The 16,162-nt window shown below is 32.8% G+C and overlaps 1 protein-coding gene across 1 annotated transcript in view; it reads right to left on the reverse strand.

The window, feature by feature from the left end:
• FANCL (FA complementation group L) overlaps window positions 1–16,162 on the reverse strand; it is an 85,534-nt gene that overhangs the window by 59,870 nt on the left and 9,502 nt on the right. Inside the window, exons 2-6 of the mRNA XM_045446127.1 lie at window positions 13,899–13,957; window positions 11,709–11,769; window positions 9,164–9,220; window positions 4,574–4,624; window positions 4,374–4,474 (exon numbers count right to left, since the gene is read on the reverse strand). Coding sequence (XP_045302083.1) covers window positions 4,374–4,474; window positions 4,574–4,624; window positions 9,164–9,220; window positions 11,709–11,769; window positions 13,899–13,957 — 329 coding nt within the window. The remainder of the gene's footprint in view (window positions 1–4,373; window positions 4,475–4,573; window positions 4,625–9,163; window positions 9,221–11,708; window positions 11,770–13,898; window positions 13,958–16,162) is intronic.

Genomic DNA, 16,162 nt, shown 5'->3' on the forward strand with positions numbered 1-16,162 from the left:
GTAACCTGCCCCCACTCTATTTCTTAGCAAATGAAAAAGTAAACACTTTGTCAAAGAAAATATCCTCATCTAGAGCCTCTCAACTTTATACACAACTTCTAACACTCAGCAAAAGATTATCAGGCATAGCACTTCAGCCTTAATGAACAAGGGCAAATACTGAAGAACAGCCAGCAACAGTCAGTGAGAAAAGGTGCATTAACTAAAATATGTGCAAATTAAGTTCATTTCTTCACTTCTCCCCTTTTACCAGTTTTTGTTTTTGGGTTTTTTTTTTTTTTTTTTAAGAAAAAGTAGTCATCTTATCGAGTAGAGACCAGGAAATTTCAGGTTTTACATTTTTGTTGTTGTTATAGAGTATTCAAGCCATTCTATTGTGAAAATAAAGAAAAACCCTTTACTCTTTATTGTCAAAAAAAAAAAAAAAGTATTGGGCCCACATGAAAAGATTCTCAACATGACTCATCATCCAGGAAAAATACAAATCAAAACCACAATGGCATACCGCCTCACCCCTGTCAAAACGACTACAATCAACAACACAAGAAACAACAGGTATTGGGGAGGAGGGGGGAGAAAGGGGAGCACTCTTACATTGTTGGTGGGAAGACAAACTAGTGCAGTCACTCTGGAAAACAGTATGGAGGTTCCTCAAAAAGTTAAAAATAGACCTACCCTACACCCAGCAATTACACTACTAGGTATTTACCCAAAGGATACAAAAATACTGATTCAAAGGGATACATGCACCCCAATGTTTATAGCACCATTGTCATCAATAGCCAAATTATGGAAACAGCCCAAGTGTCTACTGACTGATGAATGGTTAAGGAAGATGTGGTATATATACAATGGAATATTATCCAGCCATAAAAAAGAATAAAATCTTACCATTTGCAATGACATGGATGGAGCTAGACAGTATTAGCTAAGTGAAATAGAAGAATCAGAGAAAGACCAATTCCATATGATTTCACTCATGTGGAATTAAAAAAATGAGCAAAAACATTAAAAATTAAAAAAAAGAAGCAAACCAAGAAACAGACTCTTAACTACAGAGAACAAACTGATGGTTACCAGAGGGGAGGTGGGTGGGATTAAGGAGTGCACTGATTGTGATAAGCACCCCATGGTGTATGGAAGTACTGAATCATTATATTGTACACCTGAAACTAATTAACATACTAACTAACATAACTAACATACTACTGTATGTTAACTAGAATTTAAATAAAAACTTAAGAAAAAAAAAGTAGCAGGTCCAGGTATTTACCACTGTAGATGAAAAAAGAAAAAAAAAAACATGGAAACCTACATACAGATGTCTATAGCAGCTTTATTAGTAATGCCAAAACTTGGATGCAACCAAGATGTCCTTTACTAACTTAATGGATCAATAAAATTGGTATATCCAGACAATGGAATTATATTCAGTGGTAAAAACAAATGAACTAACAGGCCATGAAAAGACTAAGAGGAAATTTGAACACATATTACTAACTAAAAGAAGCCAATCTGAAAAGGCTACATACTGTAGGATTCCAACTATAGACATTCTGGAAAATCCAAAGCTGTGGAGACAGTAAAAAGATCAGTGGCTGCTAGAGGTTAGGGGATAAGAAGGCAGGGATGGATACTTGGAGCACAGAGGAAATACAGGTCATTAAACATTTGTCCAAAACCATAATAAGATGTTCATGCCTAAGAGTAAACCCCAATGTAAAGTATGGTTTTGGGGTGACAACAATGTGTGGATAGAAGCTGATCCATTATCACAAATGTAGCACCTTGGTGTGGGGAATAACAGGGCAGTCTACACATACATAGGGGCAAAAAGTACAAGAAGAATCCCTGTACCTTCTTCTCAATTTTGCTGTGAACCTAAACTGCTCTAAAAATGAAGAAAGCAGACAGACAATTTGGAAAAAAGAGAAGGAAAAAAAAAAAAAAAGTACTAGGAATGCCAAGACCCAGGACTAACTACATGACTGAAAACTATAAGAAAAAAAAAATTAAAAACAAACTCTGGTGGATCTAGATTATGAGAGTTAGTAGAAAAGTATTTTTAAATAACTATGTAAGAAAATAGGGAAAAAGAGAATTTTAATAAAGCACTGAAATCTTATATTAATATCTAACAAAGTAGACATTAAGGGAATAAGTATTACCAGAGACTAAAAGAAACATTTAATGATAAAAACGAAAATCCACAGGAAGATACAGCAATTATAAATCTGTACACATTCTAAAATTAAAAATAGAACTGCCATATGGTCCAGCAATTCCATTTCTGGGTATACATCCAAAGAAAACAAAATCACAATGTTGAAGAGATAGCTGCATCCCCAAGTTCACTGCAGCAATATTTACCATAGCCATGACATGGAAACAACCTAAGTATCCACTAACATCATGAATGGAGAAAGAAAATTTGGTATAATTATATACACCAAATATACAATGAAATACTATTCGGCCACAAAAAAGGACATCCTGCTATTGTGACACCACAGATGGACCTTCAGGGCATTATGCTAAGTAAAACAAGTCAGACAGAGGAAAAAAATACTACATGACCTCACTTGTACATGGAATCTTTAAAAAAAGAAAAAGCAAAATAAAAGAAACAAACAGAACTCAAATACAGAGAATGCACTGGTGGTTGCCAGAGGCAGAGGTGAAATGAGTGAAGGTGGCAAAATGATACAAACTTCCAGTTATGTAATGTAAAGCACAGTGACTATAATTAATACTGTATTATATATTTGGAAGTTGCTAAGAGACTAAATTTTTTTTAATGTTTATTTTATTTTGAGAAAGAGAAAGAGAGAGAGTGAACATGAGCGGGGTAGGGGCAGAGGGAGGAGAGAGAGAATCCCAGGCAAGCTCCACACTAATAGCATGGGACCCCATGTCATGAACCCTAAGATCATGACCTAAGACAAAATTAAGAGACGCTCAACTGACTGAGCCACCCAAGTGCCCTGAAAGTAAGTCTTGAAAGCTCTCCTCACAAGAAAAAAATTGTGTAAGTATATGTGATGGTGGATGTTGGCTAGCCTTATTGTTGTGATCATTTCATGATATATACATCTATCAAATCACTATGTTGTCTACTTGAAACTAGTATTATATGTCAATTATATCTCAAAAAAAATATTAAAAAAAGTCTTGTGTCAGGAAGAAAAAGATTCCAGACAGAAGGACAGAAATGCAGGAAAGAGTGAAGAACACTGGGAGAAATCATTGTTTCTGGGACACATATATACACACAAATATATGTATACTGACTTTAAATAGAATCACAAAGCTTGCCAACTTGGGTGGGGGGACACTTGGGTGGCTCAGTCAGTTAAGCATCTGACTCTTGATTTTAGTTCAAGTCATGATCTCACAATTGTGAGTTAGAGCCCTACATTAGGCTCCACACTGGGAGTAGAGCCTGCTTAAAAGTCTCTCCCTGCCTTCCTCCCCCTACCACCACCCCCCCTACCTATTCCTCCCCAGCTCATGCACACACTCCCTCAAAAAAAAAAACTTTTTTTAAAAGCTTGCCAATTTTAAATAGAGAATTAAAATGTATGATAACAATAACACAACATGTAAAGAAATGAGAAAACACATTAAGGAGACTTATAAGAAAATTGGTAACAGTAACAATGTATATTTTGCTATATGTATGTTATAATTTCTAAGGTAATTCTAGAAGAACAGTAAAAGAATGTATAACAATTTAATAGAATAAAAACTAATAAAATTCTTGATTATTTCAAATAAAGGCAGATGAAAGCAGATGGGAGAGAAAAACACAAAATGGGTGAGACAAATACAGCAAGCTATCGGTGAAAATGGCAGTAAATATATTGAGTGATGTCAGGGACAATGGCAGTGAGAAGTTCCTAAAAGTCTCTCTTCCATAACAGCCACAAGAACAACGGCCCAAAAAATATCAGGAAAAAAAGCAAATATGTGCGGTGATGGAGATGTTAACGAGTTTATAGGAATTCTTCCACAATACGCATATAAATCAAAATGATCATATTGTACACATTAAAAATATTATAATCTTCTTTGTCAATTATACCTCAACAAAACTAAAACAGTAACACATTTATATTCAATAAAAATATGGTAACATCTTATTTTGTATATAAAAATGTTATTTTTTTTCCAAATCATATTTAGTATTTTACCTTGTAGATCAGTTTGTTAAACATCATATCCCTTTAATTCATAGCCACAGTGATGATCGGTTGCCCTAATTATAATCAAATACTTTGACTAAAAAGGGTATAAATTGCTAAAACTGCAAATACATTGACTGAAATGTGAAAAAAAAAAAAAACTTCTGAAGTATTTTAAAATAGACCTACTTGTCCCAACCAAGAATTCCTATCTCTTCAATAAGGCTTGAGTAGAACTGGGGAGGAGGAAGTGGTGGACACAACTCCTGTTTCTTCTTTAAAGCAACTTCCTGTGTAAAAGAAAAAACTTGAATCTGCTGTGGAATGCTAGACAGTGAATTGTTAGTACCTGATTACAAAACAATTTCAAAATTTCCTTTGTGGCTAACCAAAGTGTCCATTACTTTCATAGAAATTCCAGCTGAATCACTCCCAGTCTCCTATAAAGAAACCTGAAAAAGTTGAAGGACTGCACAGAATGTTATGTGAAAATATCAATTATTATACCATTGAAACATCAAATTTTTTCCTAGACTGCTATGCTTATCAGAGATAAGAATTAAAAAAAAAAAAAAAAAAAAAAAAAGGCTTCACCATTTTTCTATTCCTGTGGATAGAAGTTTTGATAGAAACATGTACCTTTAAGAAAAGCCTGAATTGAATCACACCCTTACAAACAAAATTCCTTTATTACAGTAAATATTCACCTGCTACTTTCTTTCATTGACTTAACATTCTGTATTATTCCCAGACCAGGTTAAGTGTTTTTTCATCTATCTGGCTAGATCACAGTTCCTTTCCCTGCTAGGCCCACCCATGATATCTTCAAGATGGTTTATGTACCCTCAAAAAGCTAAGATTTTTTTTTTTTTTTTGCAAGCAATACTAACATCATTAGAATTGCTAGGGCTGAATATTATCAATTACTTCAGAGGTGCTGACCTAGACAAATATCTCATTTGGAAAGTGAAAATATATGTATCTTGCAAAGTACAGATGTACATGTGGTCTGGATTATCAAGAGATCATAAAAAAATAAATTTAAAAAAGTCAGATATAATAAATAATAAAACCAGATGAGAACAAGTATAAAAATCATGTTTCTACAACCCTAATAAAAGGTGTTAAGTTTTATTCATATATAAAGTTCTTACACTTTTTTAAACAAGGATAGAATACTATTAAATTGAGAATACCAAAAAGAATAGATTTTACACAACAGTATTTCAAAAACAGTATTTCAAAATCAGGACTATTAACTGAAATTAACACAGTTCTAAATCTGCTTTAGGATAGAAACAAGCAAAAACAAACAAACAATAACAACAAAACTTTGAAAGCAGGTTTGTAAAGCCCAAAATGTCAATTTGGATTTAATTAGACAAGAAGTATGCTGCTTTTTTAATGAACTAAATACCTAACGTTATCTGTAAGTTGCCTGATGGTCCATAAAAATAAATTTTTACTATTAAGATTATCCTGTTATTACAAAAACAAGTCAGTGTAGTTCTTATACATATATATTAAACAGCTTCAGTAATTCTTTTGAAGTTTTTTTTTAAATCCAGAAATATTAAATACTGCTATCCACATACATTGAAGGTAAAAATAAGTTCGGATGATAATAAAAATGTATTTGGGGGGCACCTGGGTGGCTCAGTCGGTTAAGCGTCCAACTCTTGATTTCGGCTCAGGTTCTTGGTTCCTGAGTTCGAGCCCCGCATAGGGCTCCAAGCTGACAGGGCAGAGCCTGCTCGGAATTCTCTCTCTCCTGTCTCTCCCTCTGTCTTCTCCTCCCCCAGCTCATGCGTGCTCTAATAAACTTAAAGATATATTTTAATCCTAGGTTTATGACATTTATAAACTCTACCTTCTACCTTGAATCAGACAAGTTACTCCTATTCTAGAACCACAACAAGAAAAAGGTCTAAGTCAGAGAAGCAAAGCATTCTTTGTGGAGAAGAGGCAAGACACATGGTAGAAAGAGCACAAGCTTTACAAAGGTTTTAAATTCTAACTTTACCATTTCCTATTTTAAGGCCTTAGCTGCTTAGTGACTAAGCCCTAAAGAGGAATTAAAAAAAAAAAAAAAAAAAAAAAAAAAAAAACCTACCCACATCAGAGTTCTATTAAAACACAGGTAAATGCTCACATATTAAATATATACTGAACTCTCCTATATGCCTAGTTATTACTAGGAAACTGTGGAGATATACCAATTTCCTGAAAAGGTTCAATAACTACACATTTCATTTGAACATCATCCTCAATACTTTCATTGGTGATTATGTTATAGGAACCCTATTACCGACAACACAGCCCAACAAATAAACTAATGCAATTCTTATTTTCTTAGGTATACTGTTCATAAATGTGCAATAGTATCACCAATCTGTCAATTTCTTTAGAAAGCTAAAATACAGCAAGTCATTTTATTGAGAAACGCGGTAACAAATGTACTAAATAGAATATTGTTAATCAGAGATCAATGTCAACATTTTAAACCAGTAAGTTTCTTCAAAATTAAATGACCAATAGAGCTGTTCTTACAACCTAATAAAGTTAGCTTTAGTAATAAGAGCTTAATGGGACACAGTATATATAGTTTTACCTTGGTCCCTTAGTCCTTTTATTTGTACCATTTTTTTAAAGTATGCTAAAAAGATTTAAAAAAAAAAAACCTTAGAGACTTTTTTTGCAATGTCAAGGATAAACCAAAATATGCTTCACATCTTCACCTCATCTTTTTTAAGTTTATCATATTTTGGCCTTTGATGAAATTCATAATCAATTTTGGTAATTCTTACTAGTTAGGGTTTATGAATTTATAAGTCAAACTTTAGAAACTGACTATAATCTATTCCGATCCCAAACATTTGATCAAAGCCCTACCTCAGAGGCTTGTTAGGATTGAAAAAAGGACTCAGAACAACTGGCAACTAAGCTCTTAGTATGTGGCAAATGCTACTAAGAATAAAAAACTCAAAAAGAACTACAAAAAAATAAACTGCTTGCAGTTGTTAGTACCGATACATTGGTACTATAATTTTGTAAGACAAATATAAATATAGAGATATAAGGAAAGCATAAGTAAAACATAGCAAGTAAAACATAACAAAAAATAATTATGTTAATATTAGAAACCAAGATTTTCAGAGTAAAAGAAACACAAGCATGAATATCAAAGTAAAAATGCGATAATGCCAAATTTGACTTGGAAATATCAATATGAATTCATGATACATTATTCTCTTTCTAAACAGTATTTTTTCCTAGTTTTTGCCCACTGACAAGGGCTAGCAGTAATAGCAATGAACACTCCAGTTTCTAGATCTGTGGCATCCAAACACTATCTCCTATAAAGAAACCACGGCTCTTCAGAGAAGTAACTGATTATAGTTCTGCAAAAGGATGAGTAAATTAAACTGGGGCAACTGGTGTCAGAAAGCAAAGTTTGGGCTGTGTTAAAAGAACTAAAAAGCCGAGATGAAGGGGGATACACTGACCAAAAATGATAACAATTTAAGTATCAAAAGGTATAGTGATTGCAATGGACTAAAGTCAATATATAAAAGTCCATGAGTTCTTAATGCTACTAAAAAAAAAAAAAAAATCATTAGTTCCCTTTGACAGTTGCTAGGCACTAACTCATTACTCTAAAAATTGATTTAAAAAAAAAAAAAAAGGGAAAAGAAACAAGCACTTAACCTATTTCTCCAGTATGAGCTATACCTCAAATTAACCAAATAACTGATGAAGGGAAGTTCTTCTCTATAGACCTCCATATAATAAATGTAGATGACAGAATTTTTTAAATCACCATCTGCAATGATTATCATTGGATGCTAATACCATTAGGTGACAGGCTGATATGAAACTTTATATTCAATGGGTCTAAATCTATTGATCAATCTTAACTTTACTAAAAAAGGAATTATCAGATACTGTGTGCCTCCCTCATGCAATCTAAGTACACAGCACAAAGTATTATTACCAGAAAATGAACCCAATTCTGTTGAGACTGAATTACAAAAAAAGGCAGAAGACTATGTTAAAAGACACCATGAATATCTAATAAACCAAATCCAGAATGCAAGAAATGTTATAGGACACATGATCTAGTTTATTTAACAAGTAAATGGCATGAAGAAAAAAAAAAGGGTGGGGGAAAGATGAAATGCTGCTAGAAATTAAGAGACTTAGGAGACATATCAACACATATAATGTGTGGACCTTATTCTCATACAGATACAGAGAAGCTATAAGAAATTACCACTAACTTTGTCAGGGTTATAATAGTATATTTAACAACATTAAAAAAAACACTTAGCTGTTAGAAGTATACACCAATATATTCATGGAGGGATGAATACAATGTCCAGGATTTCCTTAAAAATACTCTAGTCCCTTTCTCCTTAAAGAGTAGGGGGAAAATGACAAAATGTCAGGTCATGGGCCCATCAGTTTTCACTATGCAGTCTTCCCTCTTCTACTTATGTTGAAAACTTGCATAACAATTTTTTAAATAATACAATGTCCATAGGATAAACTAAAAAGTATTTTATGCATAATTAACAGAATAATCAATTACTATATGTAAGTATATGTATGTAATAAGCCTAAGAAGTTCTTCAGAAATCTGCAGCTATATACAAATTTATACATATATCTTTAGGTGTGACTATCTCTCCATAGATGTTAAATTCTCTGACAAACCAGGAGTACATTTTATTTCTTCATCACCTAAGACTAGTGTCAAATGTACCCATTTTATGACACAAATTGGTTCCTGTACACATTTCTGTTCCTCATGCAATTCAAAAAAAGCATCACCCACATTTACACACACAGTAAAATAAAACATTAAGTGACTGGGAGTTGAGAAGTTTTAAATTCCAATGATGTTAGTTTTTAAAGGAATTTTTTAAAACATCAAGACTTATAGAATATGGTAACAGCACTAGAAAACAAATTCTTACCAAAACCATCTTCAACTCCATCAGAAAGCTCATTAGATCAGGAGAGTGCTGCATTCTCTAGATTAAAACATTTCTAATTAATTTCCTTTGTACAATGAATATTCCATATACTGAAATTGAACTAAAGTACAGGTCCATGTGAATGAAAAAAATATTAAATATATCTACATCTTAAAAGCGTAACAATTAAAGTACTTATAACCATCTCTACTATGTCTACCAATTTCAAAGAGTAATTTAAAGCCCTCAAATCTATTTTGGTGAGATACACTGAATTGTACTTAAAATCCCACACACCTTAGTTCCTTCAGCACTGACTACTGGTCAAGTTTAGCAAATCTGCCAAACCACATCATTATGAAAGAAAGAAAGAAAAGAAAGGAAACAAAGGAAACAAAGGAAAGAAAGAAAAAAGAAGGAAGAAAGACAAAGGTGTTATAGGAGTGAAGAAAAGAAGAACATAAAATAAAATTCAGGCAAATCTATGCAATTAAAAAATCTAATTAGAGTGATGAATTAATAATGATCAATACTGTATTTTTATTTTTGCCCCTGACCTTAAAACTACCTACAAATTGTTAATTTTGTTTTTTTCACAACTAACCCATATTAATTCAAAAGCAGTCAATCTTTAAACAAGATAAAGTCATTGTAACAAAAAGGCAAAAAGGAAATAACTTCTAAAGTTGAATATTTAAGAGTTATAATTTTATTTCCTAGAATCTTTGATTCTTAAAATAACTATAGAATAAAGGAAAGCAAAGCAAATTCTCAAGTGTAACTTTTAGATGAAACCCTACATCACTTCTCTTCTTGAAATCAAAATATTGCATTTTTGTTACTTTTTTGTGATACACTGCAGTACCACCACGCAGTTCTGAACAAAGCCCATCTGTGAATTTGTTCACTCTTTTAGACGAGAAAAATAATAATCTAAGAAACTTCAACAATTCATGAGACATATGAATAACAACATAGCTTTGAGTGAGCAAATCTGTAAAATGAATCTTTGACTTTCTCATCTTCTATACAATATGTACCCTGTTAGCTTACTAGTAATGAGCCATAAATAGTATCAAGTTTCTGTGAAAGATAGCCTAGAGGCTAGAAGCAGCCCAATACCCGTTTCCAGAACTAAAGTTGTACGGAAATGCAGCCACACCCATTCGTTTACCTCTGGTCATGGCTGCTATGGCCCTACAAGTTAAGTAGTTGGGACAGATTTTAGGACCACCAAAGCCTGAAAAATTTACTGTCTGACTCTTCACAGAAAAAGACTGCTGATCCCCCAACCCATACTTATTAAAGTTAAAAACACTATAAGGAAAGAACAGGAATACTGGAATAAAACAAAGAAAAACTAATTCTTGGTTCTATATGACCCACTGGAGGGCAGAAAAGAGATTAATAAGTAATTGGGACTTTTTCTAGGAACTCTTGTGGTGAACTGGAGGAGAAAAACAATTATAGATATTATACTTAGTCTCTATTAACAATTTTTTCCAGGCTATTTAAATATCTCAATAGATTCGTTTCTTAAACTCTAGTATACAATATAAATAGTCACAGTGGATGAGGACGAGGCAGTGTAAAGAAAACAGAGAAATAATTTAAATATCCCCTTAAAAAACTGCAGTAATTATGCTGCCAGCAATGACAGCTTACATTCTACAAATCAAATAGTTTATCTCCTATATTTCTTTGTGGTTCAGTAATGCTTTATGTGAGAGTGACTGTCATTGTCAGTTATCATAGATAATAACCTGCTTTTAAGATAGAAAAAATATAGGAATAGCAGAAATCAGGAAAAACATACAAATGAATAAAGCATCAAAGGAAATGCAGTTCTACTTACATTTATTTTTCTACAAGAGGCATTTCATTTATTTTTGGTTTCTTTAGTAACAGTGATTTTTTTTAAGTTTCTCTAATTTTTAAAAGAATTTTCAGGCAGAACCTAAACATCAAGAATAACTACAGTGGGGCTGAGGGTGAAATAGGTGTAGGCAATCCATAATACAAACTTCCAGTTATGACAATTAAAAAGAAAAGATTAATCCTGTCTATACCTCATGTATGCTGTATTTACATGTACACTCATTAAGTACGTATGTATGATCCTAAGTGATTTCCACCACACCTTTCCTGTTCCTAATCTAGAACTACAATCCCATTTTTGCCACAGATACTCTACAATTCCTAAATGGGTCCTGGTTTTCTTCTCCTTACTACCACTATTCAGTCTCAGCAAAAAAATCTCTCAAAAAAGTGATGGCTATGCATGATGGCTATACATTTGAAGACCCTCAAGTCTCCAGGATAGAAATCAGTTTCAGAACAAATGCTGCCTAGAGATGTACGGAGGATTCTGAGAGAACACTTTCTATAATGCATGGATCCTTAAAATATTTAATAGAAATGAAACCTACAAAAGTCAGCAACTATTAAACCAGTTTGTTACAACGTTCTGCAAACAGTCCTCTAAAAAAGAGTTAACTTTGTAATTTCTTATCCTTGCTTAAAACAAACTTTTTAAAGGACTTACCTGTTGTACTATTTGATGGTATCCATTAAGTATTGTTTTCAGTTGCCAACTACATAATAATCTAAAATTTAATGGAACAAAATGGTTTCTTTATTGTTCAGAATTAAAAGGAAAAAAACTTATTTGTATGCTAGCACAAACACGCATGTACATAGAAAAGAATGACATAAATATAATTCTGACAAGTTAATAAAATTTTTTACCACTGATACTGTTGAAAGTCTTGTCTTCAAACTGTCGGGACTAATTTTATTTCAAAATATAAATAACTGCAATCAGTAAATGACATGCAAACAGTAAATCTTTTTTTTTTTTTTAACCATATCCAAAGCAAAATTTTCTATTGAACTAGATTCTTCTCCAAGTTAGGTTAAAGAAAACCAACAGTTCTGATCATAATGTACAGAACTTGTATTTGAGAAAGCATATGTAATGATATAATCTTCAAATTAAAGATTAATGTAAAAGGTACTTTTAATTATATAAGTAGTAATAAGTTAGTGTTCGTCTATCCACTGGCTCACCTCAGCTGTGCTCTTGATATTGCTCAGATGAGTAACTCTTCTAAGATGTGCTTTTCCTTACCTTGAAGTAGGAAGCCCCTCTGAGTTTCCCCAATTATAGTCCCTTCAGGACATCGTGACACCCTCCCATTCTTGGTCTGCTAACCTCCATTTCCCCCCTATTTCCTCTCTTAGTAACAAAGTAGTTCATTCAACTGCCCACAAGAAAACTTCTCCAAATGTACGTTCCATCCCTTGCCAGGTTGACCATCAATTCATTATCACTTTACTGTGATATCTTTATTTCCTGCTAGTTTTTTCAACTTAATATATTAACTTGCCCAAGTAAATCTCAACATAAAAAAACAAGATCATTACAACTCTTCTTTGACTGCATTACCCTTCTCTAGCCACTCCTTTTTTTCAAAATAGAATTGACATTTGAACAACACTGGTTGAACTGCACAGGTCCACTTACAGATTATTTCAATAAATATACATACGGTACTATAAACGCCACTTCCTCTTATGATTTTCTTAATACATTCTCTCTAGTTTGCTTTAAGAATACAGAATATAGTACATACAACATACAGTATGCAAGTGTTAAACAACTTGTTCATGTTATTGATAAGGTTTCTGGTCAACGGTTTTGAGAGAGTCAAAAGTTATATGCAAATGTTTAAGTGCATGAGGGATTGGTACCCCTTAATACTGGGTTCTTCAAGGGTCAAATGTACTTTATACTGTTTATGTTTTCTTCCTACTCCCTTACCCACTCCCAAACCCAATACAATTTGCTTTCTGCCACTACACGAAACCTATTCATATTTAACCTGATCCCTCTGCAATACTCAGTGAACCATTTTCTCATTAAGCCTCGTCATAGCTTTAGTGATAATTGTCGTCCAGATTTTCCTCTTACTTCTCTGGTCAGTCCTTACTCTTCTTCCAAGTTCCTCTTTATTTACCAGTCCTGTAAATGTTGGTATTCTCTCAAGTCTTTTAAACATTGGCTTTCTCTTTTCACCCCACACTTGCAGAAACTGGAAAGTATCCATACTAACAGGCCCAAATCCCTCGCCTACTGTGACTTGCATGTCTCACGCTTTATTTCAAAGCCAATACACTAAACATCTCCTCTTGATACTTCACACCTGACAACATCTCTAAATGATGGCTCTCTTACTTCTCCACTTTAACCTCTTCTCTAGCTTAGTGTTGCCAGAACTTGGAAAGCATCCTTCACAACTCTTCCCCTCGATCTCCTACTTCTAATTAGTCACAAAATCCAGTCAATTCTACTAACAATGTCTCTGGATTCTTTGTCCACTCTACTCCCAGAGATGTTTAAGAACAGAAATGAGATTTTTAGATGCTGCCTACTTTCCAGTCTCATCTCTTGATACTCCTTGAAGGGCTGTCTGTACCAAGAGGTACATTACACAATTGCTATTTACTACTTTAATGAAAAAAAAAAATTAGAGAATTAATGTTTTACCTTTGAAAAGTACTTCAGCACAAGGGAAAATAATTTACAAATGTACGCTGATTTGAAAAAACCGGAAACATTTCTGGTTGGCTAATAAGCACTTTAGGCAAAACTAATTGCTAGAATCAGCTTTTACCAGATTAAATGACTGTCCATCCTACCAAGATGCATGTATATAACAAAACACCACATCACCTTGCATTCTTCATTTGTAAATCTTCAGGCAACTCTATTCTAAGGTGAAAATCTCGTCCCTGTGGAAAATATTGAAAAGGTTCACTCAAATTTTCATCTTTTGCTTAATGTTAAAAAAAAAAGTTAAACTTAAAAAAATCACATAGAAACAGCAAGGTTTTTCCTTTATCTTCTAAAAGGTATTAACTTCATCCAAATCTTTACATTTGTTAAAATGTGTAGAATAAAATATTGCATTTGAGGAAAAATAACTTAAAAATGTCAGAAACTTTGTAATTACTGGGAAATCAAAACAAAGAGTCTTAGAATCAACTCATGTCACAAGAAATATTAAGAAATTGTTAATGTAAACAAAGAACTTTAAGTATTTCTTAGAAAATAAGTCTGTGAAGAAATTCCTTCAATTGCTTTGATTATGGAAGAAAAAATCACAATGTAAAATAAGAGCATCTGATACATTACCAGCTTTGTAATTTTCAATTTCCTAATTTTAATAAAATGAAAATATATTTAGTTCCATAATCTGAACATACACACATGAGAGAAATATTTTCATAAAACAAAATATTTAATTCTCCCACATTCATGTGCCGTTAATGAATAAAGTCACTAATATTTATTTTAAATATTCACAAGCTATACATTTGAATATACCAAGTTTTACTCAAGAGTCTTTCTTAGGAAAGAACTGTTCTCTGAAAAACATATTCAGTTTCTTTCTTGAGAAAGTGAATGGGTAAGCAGCTTAAACTTTATATCTTAAATAGGATAATACACATGATCTGAGCAAAGGTAAGCAGAAAAAGACAAACAGAAATATAATCTTTTACTCCAACAATATAAAATGAAAAAGAGTAATAAAATTCTCGAAAAATAATCACCATGAGAATTTTAGCACAGGCTCCCTCAAAGCAGATTCAAAACTAGAGGAACACAATTAAATGTACCCCATAACCTTTACTTTCATGATAATATTACAGTTCTGACTTTCATTACATTTAAATGTCCTTTAAAAAAATGAAACAAAATGTACTACTGACCTTTTCAAAAGGTCAAGTAACAATAATTCACTATTTCATTAAACCACTAGAAGATATTATGTAGTAACTTTAACCTAACTTTATAGACATCCCACACATAGGTGTAAGAACAATCTGGAATTCAAAATTTACATGAAAAATAGTAAAACTACTCTACCGATCTGTTATCTGAAAGAATAAAATTCCAAAGTCCCTTATGTGCAAAATCCAGCCATTTTAAAAGGTCAAATGCCATGTTACATGTCACAATATTTTTCTGATTCAAGAAAATGTTCAAAATTAGCTTTTTTTTAGTTAAAGCATATAAAAAATGTTAATTGTTCTCAGGAAGAACTTCCAGGTTGCAGGGAACAAGGTACAGAGAGTTGCCTAAATCTGAATCTCTCCACTCATCCTCCCAAATAGATCAATATTAGGAACAAATTAAAACCACAAAAATCCCATGTCTCCAGCAAAATCAGAGAGAGCACACTATAAACTTCAAGCTACCTAGGAAGAAAAATAAAAACCACTTTCTAGTGGCTTCTACCCTGGGACTTCCATAGCAAGTCCTCTTAAAGAACTAGGGGGTTCAGAAAAAAAAGCATGGAAGAGAGAAGAGGAATTGGACTAAGTGCTAAAATAATAATAAAGAGTTTGGTATATCAGAGCACTGACTACGGGTAGGGGGGCTTAGTATAAACACCAAAGTCAAGAGGCTCACCTTGGAAAAGAAATATATGAATAGATGATAAAAAAAGGCAGGTAGAGCCATCCTTTGGAAAACGGATGTTAGGAGGAAAAATTAAGAGTGAGAAATGGAGGAGCTTATTTAACAAAATAAAAACACTCAACTCCTCCCTCAACACTACTAAAAAATTATCCACTAAATAAACTGCACTTTGCTTCACCTACAGAAGACATTATACTTAAGCTAGGAATTTTAAAAACTATTGTCAACAACCAAATTCACCAGGATATTGGTTTCATCAATGTCAAGCTAGGAGTCAAAACCAGAATGATAGAAAACATTTCAAGTGATAACAAATCACCTGTGCAAACAAAAAACACAGGCATAAACAAATTACAATACTGAATTATATTATCATTAAGTAAGTATTTGTACTAGTATTCAGAAATTCAAAAACCAAGAACAGAAATTGTAAGGAAAAAAATTTTACTTCAGAAAAAGATAAAATACTAGAATGGAATAAATTAATAGGTGCTCAAGGAAGAACAGAGCAA

This window comes from Leopardus geoffroyi, chromosome A3 (genome assembly GCF_018350155.1).
Source record: "Leopardus geoffroyi isolate Oge1 chromosome A3, O.geoffroyi_Oge1_pat1.0, whole genome shotgun sequence".
Lineage (NCBI taxonomy): Eukaryota > Metazoa > Chordata > Mammalia > Carnivora > Felidae > Leopardus > Leopardus geoffroyi.